Below are 17,175 nucleotides of genomic sequence, written 5' to 3' on the forward strand. Positions count from 1 at the left end.
CATTGCTTTGGAGCTGCATTCCTTATCTTCAGGGAGGAGTGAGCTCGCTTGTGAGGTTGAGAAACACATGGCACTGTAAATAAGTCAGCCAGAAACTTGGCCTGCATGTTTCCAATGATGTTAAACTATAACTTTCTTCCGACTGTTGCATGTGGAAAATTGATACAGGTCTGCTTTTCACCTGAAAGTGACAAACTAAGACATTTTCATTATTATCATCACTGCTTAATCAACACACATCTCTCTCTCTCCCTCTCTCTCTCTCTCTGTCTGTGTTTGTGTGAACAATCCTTTCTTAAAAGCAGAAAATGACATTGTAGTTGTTTTTCGGCTGATCAACACAAAACCTTTTTCCTATGATTATTTCTCTTCGTCTACAATGTAGTAATTTGTCTCTTTTTCACTCTTTTTTTTTTCTTCACAATAGCTGGTGGTCTGCAAAATCACCGCTCTCACTCACAATCAGAGGCAATCACTTTTGCACAGTGCACAAAAACACTGTGATGTCAGACACATTCACACTCACTTTTTCATCTGCATAAATAAACCATATGGCTGGAGATATGTGCCATGGTGATCCATAAGCATGATCACCAGTTTATTTAATTATTTTTAATCCAACAAAACAAATAAACAAAAACATGATGCTGATGCTACACACACACACACACGAGTCAAGGTGCAGAAAAACTGCTCATGGAAACGCTGCACACTCTCTGTTTCCCTCTCTTTGAGTAGTTCTCAGACAGCTCTTGATCTGATAATGTGTAGCTTGCTCATCAGCTCAAAAAACAAAAACAAAACTGCAACGCGACATCACACAGTAGTTGCATGCTCTGCCCACAGTGGCAAAGTCTTACACTTACATATTCAACACAGCTTCTCCATCATGTATTTTTAGATGTTTCATACAGGGTTGAGCATATTAGTTGTTTTCACAGATGTGCTCTATATCTCAACAATGGCTCATAATAAGACGACAGTCTTCCACACAGGTCAAGTGCCTCTATGCACTTCATTAGTTTAAATATTTATCTATATCACTTCACCTCACATGTCATTGTACTGAATTTAAGCAACCACAAGCTTAATGTAGATTACTTTTAACAACTATCCACCTCAATTAAATCTATGGTCTGGCACACAGGCTGCTGTCGATCAGGGCAAGCTAAAGAATAAACATTGTGTCAGCAAGGGGTGGGGGAAAAGCCATTCACCAGAGCATATCTTAAGTGCTGCTGATGTGGGCTGGCCTTCTCCACAGCTCTCCAAGGCTGGTGTGTTTTCTGAAAACTTCTAACATTTGAATCTCTTCCATTTATAAGCCTGCGATTAACCGCACGGCTCAGGTCCGCGTGACCGCGCTCGCGTGAACCCGCGCAGCTGTGGAGCCGTCGCTCTCTCTTTTTTTTACATAAATACTTTGTGCTGCCAGGAGCAAAGTCCAGCACAAACGTCTGTCTCCCTCCGACTCACTCTTGGTTGCTTAGAAACCCGTGATAACAACAACAGTCGGTGTCACAGACCACATGTTCTGCTCCGCACACACAACAACAACAACAACGACGACGACAATGACAACAACACAAAATAGGCCTACTGTCCAGCACAATCTGGACCCCGCGGAACTTCTCAACACCCCACTGAGCGGTGGAGAACTCACTACAGTACCCCACACAGCGGTCTGTATTTCGCCCCACTAAGACGGCGAACCAAAAAAAGTTCGAACTGCGCAACTCTGCGACTTAATGCTTCTGTACAAAAAACCCCACTGAGCGGCCTTGTACATCGCCCCACTTAGACGGCGAATTTTAGCCCCACTGAGCGGCCACGGACAACGCCCCACTGAGCGGCGAAGACGTAATTTTAGCCCCACTAAGCGGCCACGGACAACGCCCCACTGAGCGGCGAAGACGTACAGTTATAGAGTTGGACTCTAAACTTACTCGGTGTTGCTTAGCGTGTAATATCAGCCTCGAATCCCGCCAATCGCCATTCATCGAGGAGAAAAGACATACAGCGAATCCACAGGAACTTCCTGGCTGACGTCAGTCTTTCAGCGTGTCCCTCCTCCCCTCGGTGAATGCGATTCCAGGGCTCCGGCATCGAAGGACCAATTAATGATAGGTTTGTAGCATAAACCTATTCGCTGGAACGTTAAGACAATATAATTACACTGCTAAGCAAGACACAAATAGGCAAAGTTCTTCATGTTACTCGTGCACGGGAGAGAACCGGACAACCGCTTGACTCCAGTTGGTCTCGTCCGTCCTCCTGTAACACTGCCCTTTTATTGAGGTTACATGAATATGCATAGGTTCATTAACATACGACGTCTACATACAAACAAAGAGTACCTTGCCTGTGTGTGTGTGTGTGTGTGTGTGTGTGTGTGTGTGTGTGTGTGTGTGTGTGTGTGTGTGTGTGTGTGTGTTGCTGATCAAAGGGTTAAACATCCTTGGTCAGGAAGAGGGTAGCCTCCCCCTCACCCTAGATGGTTCATCCTAGATAACACGGTGAGGAAGTCCTGCAGTTCATCTAAACAAAGAGCACTTAGACTAGAACAGACGTAGCTACGTTAATCCTACCATAAAACAATAAGACACGGTATGACCTCTCATGCTCCCAAAGTGCTGTCTAATACACACAAAGTTTGCAGACTATCAAGGATCAAAACCTCTACCAATCTACAACTAATTACAAAACTCTAAGCATATATAAGTAAATATTTCTAAGCATAAATGACAATCAACAATACAAATCTAACAACATGCAATAGATTGTAAATACAAAAGTGAAAAGAGTGAGTGCTTAAAAATTCTCCAGTGCATAATGACCAACACGCCAGAGCCCACAACAGTATAACTAAGGTTCAGGATCATGTTATTCATTCCTAACTACAGTGGTCCCTCACTATATCACGGTTCACTTTTCACAGCCTCGCTATTTTGCGGATATTTTGGGGGGGGTGCAGTTTTGCATGGTTTTTTTGTTTGGTTTTTTTTACATTGTGGTTTGCATCCTGATCAGCTGTAGACCATTTTCAATCAATCTCGTGTCGTGCCTCCTGTACAGTACAGAATGCGTTCAGCTTGTCAAATCTACATAGATCTTCGCTAGCAGAAGACAACAAGCATAACAGTGTCAATGTCAAAGGATTAGAAGGTGAAACCAAACAGTCAGATTAGTCAAACTTTACTCTACTCATTCTTCTTGCTTCCTCTACGTCTGTACCATTGATTCTCTGGCAGCTGCTGTATTCCCATGTTCTGGACCTGAAAACAGGGTTTGATCTTTGGTTCGTTCTATAATACTGGACTTATTTTTCTACGAAGGTTTGAACTTTGAGAGTGTTTAAACAAGAGAGAAACGTGTGAAAATGTTGATGCCTGTCTGAGAAAAGTGTATAAAGTGTGTAAGTTAAGGGTTTACAGCCTTAAAACATCTATATTAATTGTAAAAAATAAAGTTGGCTACTTCGTGGATTTCACCTATCGTGGGTTATTTTTGGAATGTAACACCCACAATAAACGAGGGACCACTGTACAAGGTTTATCAAAAAGAAAAGTTTGAAGCAAACTTTTAAACGGCAGATCCTGTCCATGTTCCACATGAGGGGGAACCAATACTGTCTACTTTTGGAAACTCAAGGGACCATAAATGACACAAGAGCTTATCGGAATGATTATTATGAGCTATTAAGAGTTCTTTAAGAGACGACAGAGCCTGATTATTCAGGACATTGTATGTAAAAAGAAGAATTCTACATTCAGGATTGGAGACAAGCTGATATGGGAGAAATATGTCTCTCTGTTAGTCTCTCTTAATACTCTTATTTTGGCTTTTCGGTTCAGCTGATGGCTCTTCATGGAGCCTTAGCCTGATAATAAAGGATTGTAAGGACTATAATGCATGAACTAGTTTTGGATATTTATGAATAGATTAAATAAATAAGTTTTAGTAAATGATGTTCGGGTTAAAGGGCGTAACCTGATGAGGATGCATGTTTATAATCGTTAAAAAAAATGAAAAGTAACTTTGCGTTTTTCTGAGATGTGCATTATGCAAAGATCTGACTTTAATGACATGTTTGAGTACATGCTATAGTAGGACATTTGTTATCAAGGCGGTTGGGTTATTAAAATGCGTATATCAGAATGGATGTTCATAGGTAGTTTAACTACTTTCGTTTTAAGAGATGTTACGGTTTTATTTTTTATTCTCTTTGTTATTTTACTCAAAATTGTTTTTCCCTAAAAGATAAAATGGAAGTTTGGGATATGCCAAATTAGTTGAATTGTTGCATTCAGTATCTTTGCAACATTTGAACAGATTTCACTTTGGAATAGTGTTGGACTGGTCAGCCAACAGATGGAGCCTTCTTCTACAGCCTGCTAATGGCCTGACACTAAAAATGGAACAACAGAATAATAAAAATAAACTTAATGTTTTCTACCTTATTTATAACGTATAAAGCATCAGTTTTGAGTAATGCACTGAAAATGATAACACATGCTAATAGCAAGTGTTTTCCTTTGCAAAGGCGTTGCAGCCAGGAGGAAACCTTTGGTTCTTCTGTCACCAATAAGTGCCAATGACTTTGCTGTCTCTGAGAAAGTTGTTTTAAAAAAATAAAAATTATTTACCAGTCCAAAAGCTGTGTAGTCTGCCCTGCAGACAAGTGTATGTATTAATTCTGCTTCCTGTTTGTGGCAGTTGAAAGTGACAACAAAAAGGAGACCAAAGGTGGCAAGGGAACTAAAACGAGGGGAGATCAAAGCCAAGTCATCAAAGCGGTGAGTTCAGTAAATTAATCTGGGCCTGCCAGATACAGAAAGCAATATTCCTTTTACCTCCTGTCAGCACTGGCAATTATTTAAGTTGCTCCCCGCGTCTCTTTTAAGTGTGGTTTTCAATCAATTACATAATGTTTTCATAAAGATCCTAGTTCAAGCTTCTGGGTATTTATCCCCTGTTGTGCATCACTTCTGTTTTTTCATCAAACCCTCTTTTCTGCTTCTGTTTTCTCAGTCGTGATATACATTAGTTGGCACATATAAGTGTGTACAAAATAATATTTGCATGTTTGCACATTTATGTGATATGTCATTTATTTATTTCCACTTTGTATACATTTTTAGCTGCTTTGAGCTGTAAAAACTAAAATTTGTTTACCCAGGTACCTGCCAGTCATGTGCTGCCTTCTAACACCTTTCCAGTGGACATGCGTAACTTCAAATGTATCTTTTGTTTTCAGAATTACTTTTGTTAAACAGAAATATGTAATTTCACATATAAGATTGGGTATTTAATTCAGTTCATTTAATTCAGGTCCGTTATACTTCTTAACATGCCTTTTAAAGATCTCGTTGATCCTTACAATGATGGCCACTTTGGTAAGTAATTTGTTAATATTAGTGGAAGAGAATGGATGGATGGATGGATGGATGGATGGATGGATGGATGGATGGATGGATGGATATATTCAAAGACATGCAACTGGTCATTGTAGGTTAGATAAAGTGTTTAAGATGTCTAGAATAATATACATTATATCACACAGAAGGGACCAGTTTGAGCATGAAGATGAAGGAGATTTTGGAAACCCAGCATGTAACTCATCTGTGGGAGGGCTTCATGGGCAGCAAACAGACACCCAGGTGAGTCTTAGAGTGCAGCAAATCAAAGTTATACACCATTTTTTCCCTCTTGGCTCTTTGAGCACAGCAACAGCCAACTGTATCTGTTATATTCAACACACGACCAGTCACTTCTGCTTTGCTAACATATCTTCATATTTGTTAAGCCTGTCAGAAATGGAGCAAATGTTGTGCAGATGCAGTGGCTTTATTTACCTGGGGGTGGAACACTTCATGGAAAACATACCACCTGACAAACTAGCATCCCTCAATTTGTCTGGTACGTTTACACTCATTTTCCCGTCTGTGATTGTAGTATTTATAAAGGAATGTAAAGACAATGCATTTACTGCTTCCATCTCATAATTTAATAACTCACAGTACATTCATCACTTTGTTATGGCTACTACTGCATGTGAGCATTAAAAAATACGAAGACTGTAATGAGTGGAATGACACAGAACCAGCCAATGTCATTGTCACACTGACATGAACTTCATAAGGTTGTTCTTAGTACAGACAAAGCAAAGAAAAATGGTATTTTAATTATATACATGAAATGATAACCTAAATAATTTGTGACATGGTTGGCATACTTGGAAGATGTTTGATAAGGTAATACTGTGTTAATAAGGCACCAATGACGGGTTTGGGAAACGAGAAGGAACAGAGGAGTGAAGTTGACACATGGAAGAGGAAGAGATTCGAGAGCAATAAGAGAATACCAACAACAAAGACACGGCAGAAAACAACAGTCATTTGTTCTCTTATATGTATCAGTTCATGAAATCACACAAAGCTTTGAGTTACCTGACGTGTTTTAGGTGCTAGACTGGGGTGAAAACAACAGGCAAAATACTGGAATGAATGAACAAACGAATGAATGAATGATTAAAATTTGAAGCAGCTTTGTAGATTATGTAAACAGTAAATGGAGCAGTGGGCTTAATCTCCTTAACTCTGTCAATGTTTCATTCCCTGAGTGAGTATAAATATAAACATCCTTGCACTGCAGTGAGAAATCAATGAGGTTTTACTAGCTAATACTTGGAATAACATTTCCTCAACTTCACTGAGTGCCTGTAATAAATAAAGTAATATCAAAAACATAATGAGGATTAATGATTTTGACTTTAATACTGGGCCATGCTCACTGGGAAGGCTGCTGTTAATTGACTGTATGGAAATAATGTTTTGTAAAAATAAATTTAACAAGGGTCATTTACACTTTCTTCTTCAGAAGTTGAAACTGTAGAAGAAGGGTAGTCTAATCCCAGGAACTTTTGCCTGTCGTAATCTGTTTACTGTGAGGAGACATTCTGAGTGATTATAGAAAGTTTCTTCACTCCTCCCTTTCAGCAGTTTTTAAATAAATGATAACTGGCACTAAAAATGCTTTTTACACTTTCAAAAGATATTTTTTTAAAAACAACTGTGCTTCACCTTCACGTCCCCTTTCATCTCCTTCACCAGCAAGCAAAGGTAATCTGAGATGTGATTGGCAGTGTGCCTCATATGTCCTGCCCCAGGCCGGACATATGTGGCACCCACTAGACCGACATTAGTGCTGCTAACTATAGTGTGAATGACACAGTGGTCTGAATTGCAGCTGTTACTTCACAACACAGTCGATTGTTACTGCTTAACTGGCCAACATGATGTGATTAGGTTTTGTTCACTTTATGTTTTTCGGGGAAAGTGGTGTCATTGAGGACATGTAGCACCATCTGCTGCTTGTATGTTTTTATCCCTCAGTTGTAAAAGGCTGACGGGGTATTCTCATCACTCTATTGGGCGGTGTGTGTGTGGTCATTCCGTTACAGTTACCATTTAAAAAGGTGGTATTCAGAATACAGTTACTTTGTTAAAATAAATGGATTACACAGCGGTCTTTTCCTGTTTCGTATGTTAGGCTGTTCCCTCTCTATTTTTGGTCATTCCACGCTGGTGGAAACCCAAACAAAACGCATTAAGAGGCTCTAATTTCTGGGTCTCAATCTCGTGGCCCATTTCACCTCTACTTGCGCATAATGATGTGACGAAATATTTTTTTAAATTGTTGTTCAAAAAATTATTTAATATGAGGGCAATAGGCAGAGTGTTACAGGCATAGCCCTAAGGAATGTAGCCTCATGGGCAGTGTAGCCCAGTTGTAAGTAAGCTATTAAGACTCGACTGTACACTGTGTTCATGTTTTCCTCCGAAACAATAAGTTCCGTTGGAGCAGCCTTTCAACGCCTCTCTCTGTCTCTCGCTAGCAAAGTTGACCCAGACAACAAAGTAAAGCTAGTTTTCAGCTACGAGCCCGACACGAACCCGACATATTAACCAGAGGTCCCTTTGCTACGGTTCGGAGCAGCAGACCTTTTTTATATACACGCAGGATAGTTTTCTATACGAGATCGTTGCAAACAGTGCTGCCTTACCTAATGTCCACCCTACTGTTACTCATTTTATATTAAGATTTAAAAATCTAGTTGGTATTGCTATGTCGAATAAACTTCAGTAATAGTCATAAATCACACAGCAATAGTACATTCATGTAGTTGTAAAAAGCATGATAATATATTAAGTAATCCAAAGTATTCAGAATACGTTACTCTCATTGAGTAACGTAACGGAATACGTTACAAAATACATTTTGGGGCATGTATTCTGTAATCTGTAGTGGGATACATTTTAAAAGTAACCTTCCCAACACTGGCTGAGGGGTATCACTGGCAATCACGGAGCTATGCTGTTGTAATATTTACTATCTAAATAAGCAAGGTCTTCTCTATAAAAGGCATTCTCTAGAAGTCCCAGTGTGCTGTTCCAGTAGCTTTACATAAAACTGAGCATCAAGAGGGGTCCTCGCGGAGGTGCCGTGTGCATGTGGATGCTGACATTTGAACTGTATGCTGATTAAAACCAGATACAGGCTGATACAGTGGTGACTGTATCCGTGGTTTTCAGAAAGAATTGTCAATTTTGAATGTCCAACTTAAATGAGCCAGCCTTGAGAAGCTGCCATAAAATCTATGAGGGTGTACCCTTTGTATGAGGGTTGCTTCTGCTCTCACCACCTTTGGCTTTCCATTTTTACCTATGAAAAGGTCAGGGAGGTGTGCTCATATGGCAAAATATAATTTACTCCACACGGAAACAACATGTCCTGGACTGCAGTCATCCTGACAAAACAGTACTTCATACAAAATAAGACTCTTAAAAGAACAAAACTTGTCAAAGCAACAACAAAGGTTGTTGCTTTGACAACAACCTCAGAGTTGAATGCATTTACTGCCATACTAAAAATGAAACAGCTACAAAGCCAAAGGGTTTGGAAACCAACATTACTGTCTCTGTCAGCTGGAGTAAATGTAGCAGACAAAAGCACCAGTTTTTCACAGCCACAGGTCGAGTGCCTGTGTGCTTCTACGTAAATGGAGTGTCCAACGAGCATGTGCAGGAGAATCCTGCTAAAAGCCTCTTTGGCTCTTAAACTAACCTTCTGTCATAACTTTTCCATATTTCATCTCATGTTTCTGTTTTTGTAAATCAGATTGAGAGTTGGTCAGATGTGGGTCCGAGGCTAAAATGTCATGTTTTAGTTAATTAACACGCACTGTCCCTCTGTTATTCACAGCAGCTTTAATCAGTTATCTCTCAAATACATCATACACCCCTCAACTTTATTTCAAAAATGTAAACATTTTAAGCACAACCTTGGTCATTCATTGTGCTTAACAGCGTAATTAAAATAAAAGTAAAAAGATGCCATGCATTTAGCATATATCTTATCCTTTTGTTTAGCAAGAGACTTTTCTTAAAATTACCCAAAGTATTGAATGTTCTGTTGCCAACTAATGATGGCAATAATGTTTTTTTCCTTAGAGTGCCACATGGCTCTGCTCTTTGACCAGGTTCACAACAAGGCCAGTGTTCTCCGTCAGTCCAAACTTGGCAGGCAAAGGAGGTATCAAAGAAGTTAGAATGAATGAAATACTAACTAAATTTTCCATTTCTGTTTTGCCTTCCTAAAGCATTTTCCAAGTTTTTGTTTTCTTGGCAGTATTTTTGACTGTTTGCTTGGTAAAGGTTTGTAGACAACATTTACTCCCTTTGTGTCTTTACTTTGCTTCTCTCCAGTGCAGGAACGTTTGCCCTGCAGAATCCCGTGGAGACTGCTCTGCTGCTCAGTTTGAGTGGTGCTGGCTGTATAGTCCTGAATCAGTGGCACAGCAGCTTTCAACAGAACACACATAATGTGACCGCTATTTTAGACAGTAGGTTCTGGGCGTGTATTTAAAACGTTACATTACTGCAAGCTGAGATTGTAAATTAGTATGTGTAAATATTTACTTTGCACCTGTGGGTATTATTAGACGTTACATTAGCACTGTGTGTGTGTGTGTGTGTGTGTGTGTGTGTGTGTGTGTGTGTGTGTGTGTGTGTGTGTGTGTGTGTGTGTGTGTGTGTGTGTGTGTGTGCCACCACTTGCAGATATACTAAGGATTCAACAAACCTCTGGCCAGGCCGTACATGCCCTCAGAAAAGGGGACAGTTCAGAGATACCACAAGGTATTCACAAGGTCAAAGGATCAAATGGTACTATAAATATATATATATATATATATATATATATATATATATATATATATATATATATATATATATATATATATATACATATATATGTAGCTTCACTTTTGCATTCTATTTATTATTAATGCATTCAATTTGCATGCTTATGTTTCTCTTTGAGTACAAAAAATCACTGTCTATAAATTCTGTTTGATCTATATTGAGCAGAATTGTTACATAACTAAATATAGAACTGGTAATACTGCACAAAAGGAGCAAAATTCAATAAAACTTACAGCTAACTGCTTTCTCTGTAGATCAAGAGCTCCTCGCTGTCTCACAAGACAGAAAGGAAGGTGATGATCAGCATGAAATGGCTCTCCCACCATCTGCCTTCAACTGCGTTCTTTATGGCCTTCCCAACTTGATTGTCATGTGATAATCTGGATATCCTTAACTGAAGCTTCTTTATTTAAGAAAAAGATTGTTGATCCGTCACTTACTTAGACATTTTTGGTCTCAGTAGTGATTTTACTACTCATGGTAGTGCCCAACTCTATAAAATAAAAATGTTACTTCACAGCAAACAAAAAATAAAAGCTTTTAGTGCTTGGGGAGTTGATACCTTCCAGTGATTTATCCTCTTTATGATTGATGTCTGTACCTGTGGGACCACGGAAATAAAATAAATTTAGAAGTTTGAAAGAATGATCCGCTGTTTCTAGCAGAGGTACCCGAAGTGTGCAGGTGGGTGTTACAGGTTTTACTGTGCTACATCTAGCTTTAGTTTATTTTTTGCAGCAGTTGCAAACTACCAAAGTATCATTAATGTCTTTGCCTCGTCTTTGCAATGGCATACAGAACCTGCATATTAATGTGAGATTGGGTGGTGTAGTGGCTAATATTGTTACATCATAACAAGAAAAGGTCCTGGATCAAATGTAACGGCTGTTCACTCCAGGTGCTGTGGCTGCCTCTCACGGTCCAAAGGCGTGAATATTAGCTTAATTGGTCATTTTAAATTGTGAATGATTGTCTTTCACTATGTGATGGCCCTGCAGTAGACTGGTGAACTGTCCAGGGTATAGTCTGCCTTTCTCCCTGTGAAAGCTGGGATAAGCTCCAGCACCCCTACAACCCTAAACTGGATGAGTGATTAAGAAAATAAATGGGTAGATGAATTTGAGAACGGAGCCTGAAAACAGTGGCTGATAGTGTGGCTTAGTCTTGACTGTAGTTAAGTAGCTTCACTACAGTTCTGTTATTGCCTTTTCTCAGAATCTCACCTATACAGTATAACCAGTCGATGCTGATTTAGTCTCTTCTACACAGCATCTACCAGAGTTCTTTTGTTTTCCCATGTCAGGCTGTCAGTTTATTTGATTCTTACAGAAGCATACAGTGAAGCATAAAATAACTGTAAATGCATACACTCATTTTAGTTTAAAGAGTGTCTTTATCAGACATTCCAGTACTCTACATTTTAGTTTAATAAATGTCCTAAATTTAAGCCTTGAGAAAAAACATATTCTCACTGTAAGAACATTATACTCAGAGGTTTAAATGTGACTCTATTTTATTGTAACTGGCTGAGATTCAGCTCAGCCAAAGCTGAAATTAGCAAAGAGAAAAGAAGTCTTAGCTTTCTCCTCACATGCAGATAAAAAACACCTAACCTGCACATGTACCAAGGTTACAAAATCATCTTTTCAGCATTTCTAAAGCTTATTAATTAAGACACCTTATTTTGCTACTCCGTTGCCGAAGTTTTCGTACAAAAGAGAATTTCTACCAAGAAATAGTCGTTTATAACGCCGTCTGTTTTTGTATGAATTCAATAGAGAAGACAATTTAATCAGTCAAGTTAGCCTTGTGCTGATGATACACAAGTGGATTATTTTGTGGCAGAGTCTTGCTGGTTTTCTCTGCACTAAGTCCTTTCCCACTAAGTCTTTTTTCACCTGTATAGCAGGAGTGAGGCTGTTGGAGGCGCGGTGCCACAGCGGTCATGTCAGTGGGGGGATACGGGGTTTTCTCTGTGAATTTCACGTTCCCGTGAAAGATTATAGTAACGCTTTACTGCCTATCTCTGCTTGTCACTAGCAGTACTCATTTAACATTTTCAGATGATTAAATATCTAGGCCGGGACACAGCTTTTGTGTCTGACTTTAGTAGAAATATATCTGTTTTCTTGGTATTTCTGTGACTGAATTATTTATTCTTACCTTGTACACATAACTGTTTCTCCCTCCCTGTTGTTTATTGATCATGAGCAATGATCAACTGTGCAAAAAACCACAGCTTTCTTTCATAGACACTGAATAAGAAAAGTGTGAAGGGCCCAAGTGTTATCTCACTGCCTTATCAGATGACAAATTTATGTAGATGTGGCCAGTCTCTGACACTTTGCCCTTAGCAGCATTCAGACTGATTTAGCTGATTTGTGTCAAGCCCAAATGTTGCTTCATGATGTCCTCAATCAGATATCGATTATAAGATTAGAGCATTTCTTCTGTGAAGACACAGCGGGATTGTAGTGCTGTGTGAGTTGTGATAAACACAATACTGTTAGAACAAAATGCTGATTTTTACACAACGTTTAAGAAGTTATTGTTTCAGATCATGTGTTGCCAAAGTCTAGACAGCGTGTTATTTTGCTGATGACATTCAGAGTAATTTGCCAGGATTAGACTTTTCTTCTTCCTCACATTCTGATAAATAACTACTGCTTACTGTCTGTCACTGCTGCCTTTTTCTTTCGTTTTCACCCCTCAGGGCAGAAAAACTGATGTCTCCCTCAGTGCACATGTGCATATACACACGGACACTAACATGTCAATCTCTAAGAGCTTTAAGAAGACAGCTTTACACTCATTTCTAACCCAGTTAAGCATTATGAATATACACACACACCAGCCAGAAAATGCTCTTCCTAAGTCTGTCGTTTGACCTTTATTTGCTGTATATATGTAACTAGGTCAGACAGAGGTCTTCACTGGGCAGTGGATTTGTAACACAATAGAGGGAGGCGAGATACAAGGATGGGAAGAAAGCACGCTGCTGTAAGTACTGCTGCATTACTAATTGTAATGGGAGCAGTGTGTCTGCTGCCCTGTGAGTCTCTGCTGGGGTGAAAACTGGCTGGATCAGGGTTGATGAAGGGGAAGAAGTTTGGTTTTCCTGAGTATGTAAGAGGAGGCGGCAGATTTACAGTTACTTGTGTTGTAATGTGTTCTGTTTGGCGTTTTGTTTTGTCCTACCATATAATGTGTATTGGAGGACCTTATATTGTAAATTTATGTCTTTCAAAATAACGTCCTGTCAAAACTGGACTAGACTGCAGTCAGGTTGAATGCTCATAATCAGATAAAGCTGGAATTGTAACGAAGCTTTTGTAATTTACAGACGTGTTTGTGTTTAACAAATTAGTCATTATCAGTTGTCGACTGTAGATTGAACAGCAAGAATACCAATTTAAACCTTGATCTGAAGTGAAGGGTTCTGAATATTTTATGAAATATGTCCTGTTAAATAAGGCCCTTAAATGGCCTTCACCTCTCCATAGAGAAACCAAACTCAGTCAAACAGTAGTTGCATTTCTTGATTTGGCAAAAGCAATTACATCAAAGAAAAACATGTAATTATTTAGATAAACTGCTGCATTTACCTATTTACGGGTAGCATTCAAACCTATAAAGGAGCTCCCAAATAGTCAGAAAATCAGATCAATTCACTTATATGTGTTTATGCTGAAGTTTGAATTACAGCTGTATTTAAATGTGTAAATAGCCTTTCTGATATTAATGAATGCATTTTAGTCTTTAATTAATGTTTCAGGCAGGAGGGAGAGTATTAGATTTTACAGCACTTGGTTTTGGAGAAGCTATCACACAATATCAATATTTACCCAAGACATGATATTATGCTTAATGATTTTAAATATAATTTATTGAAAATGAAAATTAGTACACCCTGGAGCTGCTGGGATTGTTATATAACTGTGTATAACCATTATATCCATTAAAAACTGTCCTCACTGCTGTTATATTAAAATAAACCTCATATCTGCCATCTATAATAATAACTGTCAATGTATTTCTAAATTAACATTTAGAACACAACATGCTTATGAAATAATTTTTATATTTTTATCAACTCGTAGCGCAACACTTAGCCCATCAACAATGTCAAATCTGTATCTGTTTATGATAGGCACTGTAATGCTTTTAGTTAAATGCCAACATTATGATGTTTACCATATGCATCTTGCTTTAGCATATTTATTATGTGCAACTTAGCATAAAATAGACCGAACAGCTTCGATGAGCAGGGATAGCACAAGCTTTGCAGGTTAATTAGAGAATAACATAAACCAGCAGGTGAGGGTTGATGAAGGCTGCTGTAAATGCATAAGAATGATCCCCTAAGGACTATCATTGTGTGTTTCCAGCCTTACATCAAACAAAAGGATGACTGCCATCCCTACAGCAATAGTAGTAGTAGTAGTAGTAATGGTGCTGCTGAAAAACTGTATATATACTTGCTATTTAATTTCTTCAGAACTTTTCTAAAAATAAGTGAGAGCAAGAAGTGAACTGCTGCCTCCCAGGTTCTTGCCCCACTGTATGTGAGGAAGGTGCACAGATGTGGAGGAATGAGGTGCACATGTTTGTTTAACCGTGGGCTAGTTGAAAGATGTTCTGTGTCTGGCAGTTGGTACAAGGTCATGGACAGAGAGTAAAACGGCATCCACTTATCAACAAGTAAGCTTGAACTGCCGATGGTTGCAGTCCTTCCTGCATCATTTATCTGTTTCTGTTCATCTTTTTTGGCGCTTCAGTCAGACTGCATCTGTAGATTAGTTATTTTGAGTTACAGTACATCTCACAATTTTGAGCTGACTGAGACTCAGAAATACTGTAGCACTTTATCTTGCATCCACTTCAGAAATCCAACATTTTTCCCTGTCACATTTGTAATGCCGACCAGTTTGTCCCACTCTTGAATTGTCCCATGTGCAAAGATGAGTAATTGGGCTGGGTCATGGACATCACAGCTCAGTTATGTTGTGACATTTTTTCAGGGTATGTTAGCGCACCAAATACTCTTTAAAATCCACATCAGAGAATCAGATGTTGGTCACTGCTCTGTATCAGTCAAGTTCTTCTCTTCCGCGCATTTATCTATGTGTTTAGTCTGGTAATAGCGATTCAAATTGAACACAGAAATCTGCTCTCCACAAATAAATGCAGCTTTAACTGTGACTTCAGTAAACAACACTTATGTAGAACTCCATCTCCTGATCAAAACTCACATTTGCCATCAATTTGTCTTTTTTTCTTAGTGTGAGCTGACATCTTTCGAGGTTAGCAGACTCACATCTCTTGTAAACACCAATACCAACACATTTAAAGAGAAGCTGCATTCGCTTGCAGATGCATAGATGTTTAAAAAAAAAGACGCAGTTGCCTTCGAAATAAAGACAAAATTGTATTGTGATTCGACACAGAACTGCAAAAAAACCAAAAAAAACCCAGACATTCTCTGGGAAGTTTTTCCAAAAGTGCTTGGTGGCTGAAATGAGGCAAATTGCATGATGTAAATTAATTCTAGTTTGAATCTGCATTTCATTAATGGCCTCTGGCATAGCCAAAGCATGGATGTGGACAGAGGCATACAGTGCTCAGGTCTAGAATAAAATGAGTGATAACCATAAAAGTCTAACACAGTTTTATGGACTAAAATCTCAAAACTAACTTCAGAAAGCTGACTCACTGGTAGTTTGGGGGTTTAATCCAAATAGTCCACCATTAGTGCTATAGCTACATAGTTATAGTTTTCCACATAACAAAACAGCTTCAGTGGCCCTGCCTCAGAAACCTGTGGAGTTGAGCACTAAGGTTTCCTGCCTGCTGACTCAAAGTAAGCCTTAGAGAATTTAATATTGTGGACCGTTCCTCTATATGATCCTTGGAACACATAAGTAAAAGTTTTTGTTTGATCTTGGCTTTGAAGTTTTCAGGCGCTCTTTATCTAAATTCCATCCAGAACAAGAGACTGCAGATTTGTTGCTATTTCAACAGGGAGGCAAAACGCACCCGGTAATCCAGCATCATTTTATTACCAATAATCCCCCACTACATTTGGCTCCATAGAAATAATCATATTATCCTGTCTAAAAAAAATGTGATTAGATGTTGTAATCATATCAAGGAAGCCAGGATTGAAGCTTGCTCACTGAGCACTCGTGTTCTCTGTGAGTTCCACCAGTTTAATGTTGAGATGCGGTGCACAGTAGGTCGAGTTTCAGATGTGGCTGAATAAGCTCTTCTTCTTTATGTGTGAGATTACATTTCAAGGACATTGCTGTGCTACGGATTCAATAACAGCTTGGCATCTGAAGAGGGGGTGAGTAGAAGGTTACGTGACGAGCCTCATATCACGCCTCAGAAAGTGCAGATCCACGGGGACTTGATGAAATGTAAGTGAGATGGAAAGAGAAAGCCAAATTTAAGTAGAAAATGATAATAGTATAGATAATTTATCTGTTATGCATACTGTAGAGAATATGTGTTATAATTGTAATTGATTTCATTATAAGGTGTCAAGTAAGGCTGTAATTAAAAGCTCATGTTTCCAGTAACTAAAATAATAAAGTAGAATATGATGACAGTATTTAAATAATTCAGATTTGCAGATGGAGAGAAAAAGGGAGCACGCCCTGGCAGCAGTGACAGTTTTCTATTCTGTGACATTTTCTCAGATTATCTTCACCTTGAATGAGTAGAACTGCTGAGGCAGTATTCCATATTCCATATTGCATGATTAGCATGGAAATGGCACACCTTTACTCAACACAAAACTAAATGCAAGAGTCGGGTGTGAAATGCAAAAAAAAGCACACTGCAATTTAAGCTGTTTTCCACATTCCTTTATTAAGATTTTTTGTTTGTTTGCTTAAAAATGTATATC

The 17,175-nt window shown here is 38.8% G+C and overlaps 1 protein-coding gene across 3 annotated transcripts in view; it reads left to right on the forward strand.

Moving 5' to 3' along the window:
- Window positions 1–10,819, forward strand: part of cfap46 (cilia and flagella associated protein 46) — an 81,551-nt gene extending 70,732 nt beyond the window's left edge. For 2 of the 3 annotated variants that reach the window (XM_085478367.1, XM_085478368.1), the window contains exons 51-59: window positions 4,717–4,796; window positions 5,180–5,240; window positions 5,364–5,396; window positions 5,564–5,660; window positions 5,807–5,919; window positions 9,513–9,594; window positions 9,768–9,904; window positions 10,122–10,226; window positions 10,520–10,819. In XM_085478367.1, the coding sequence (XP_085334493.1) occupies window positions 4,717–4,796; window positions 5,180–5,240; window positions 5,364–5,396; window positions 5,564–5,660; window positions 5,807–5,919; window positions 9,513–9,594; window positions 9,768–9,904; window positions 10,122–10,226; window positions 10,520–10,641 (830 nt within the window). In that variant the 3' untranslated portion in view covers window positions 10,642–10,819. The remainder of the gene's footprint in view (window positions 1–4,716; window positions 4,797–5,179; window positions 5,241–5,363; window positions 5,397–5,563; window positions 5,661–5,806; window positions 5,920–9,512; window positions 9,595–9,767; window positions 9,905–10,121; window positions 10,227–10,519) is intronic. The other variant, XM_085478369.1, reaches the window with a different exon arrangement.
- The last annotated feature ends 6,356 nt before the right edge of the window (window positions 10,820–17,175 follow it).

This window comes from Copadichromis virginalis, linkage group LG13 (genome assembly GCF_057382275.1).
Source record: "Copadichromis virginalis isolate Kocher_CV1m ecotype Utaka linkage group LG13, C_Virginalis_male_GT1.1, whole genome shotgun sequence".
NCBI classification, from domain to species: Eukaryota; Metazoa; Chordata; class Actinopteri; order Cichliformes; family Cichlidae; genus Copadichromis; species Copadichromis virginalis.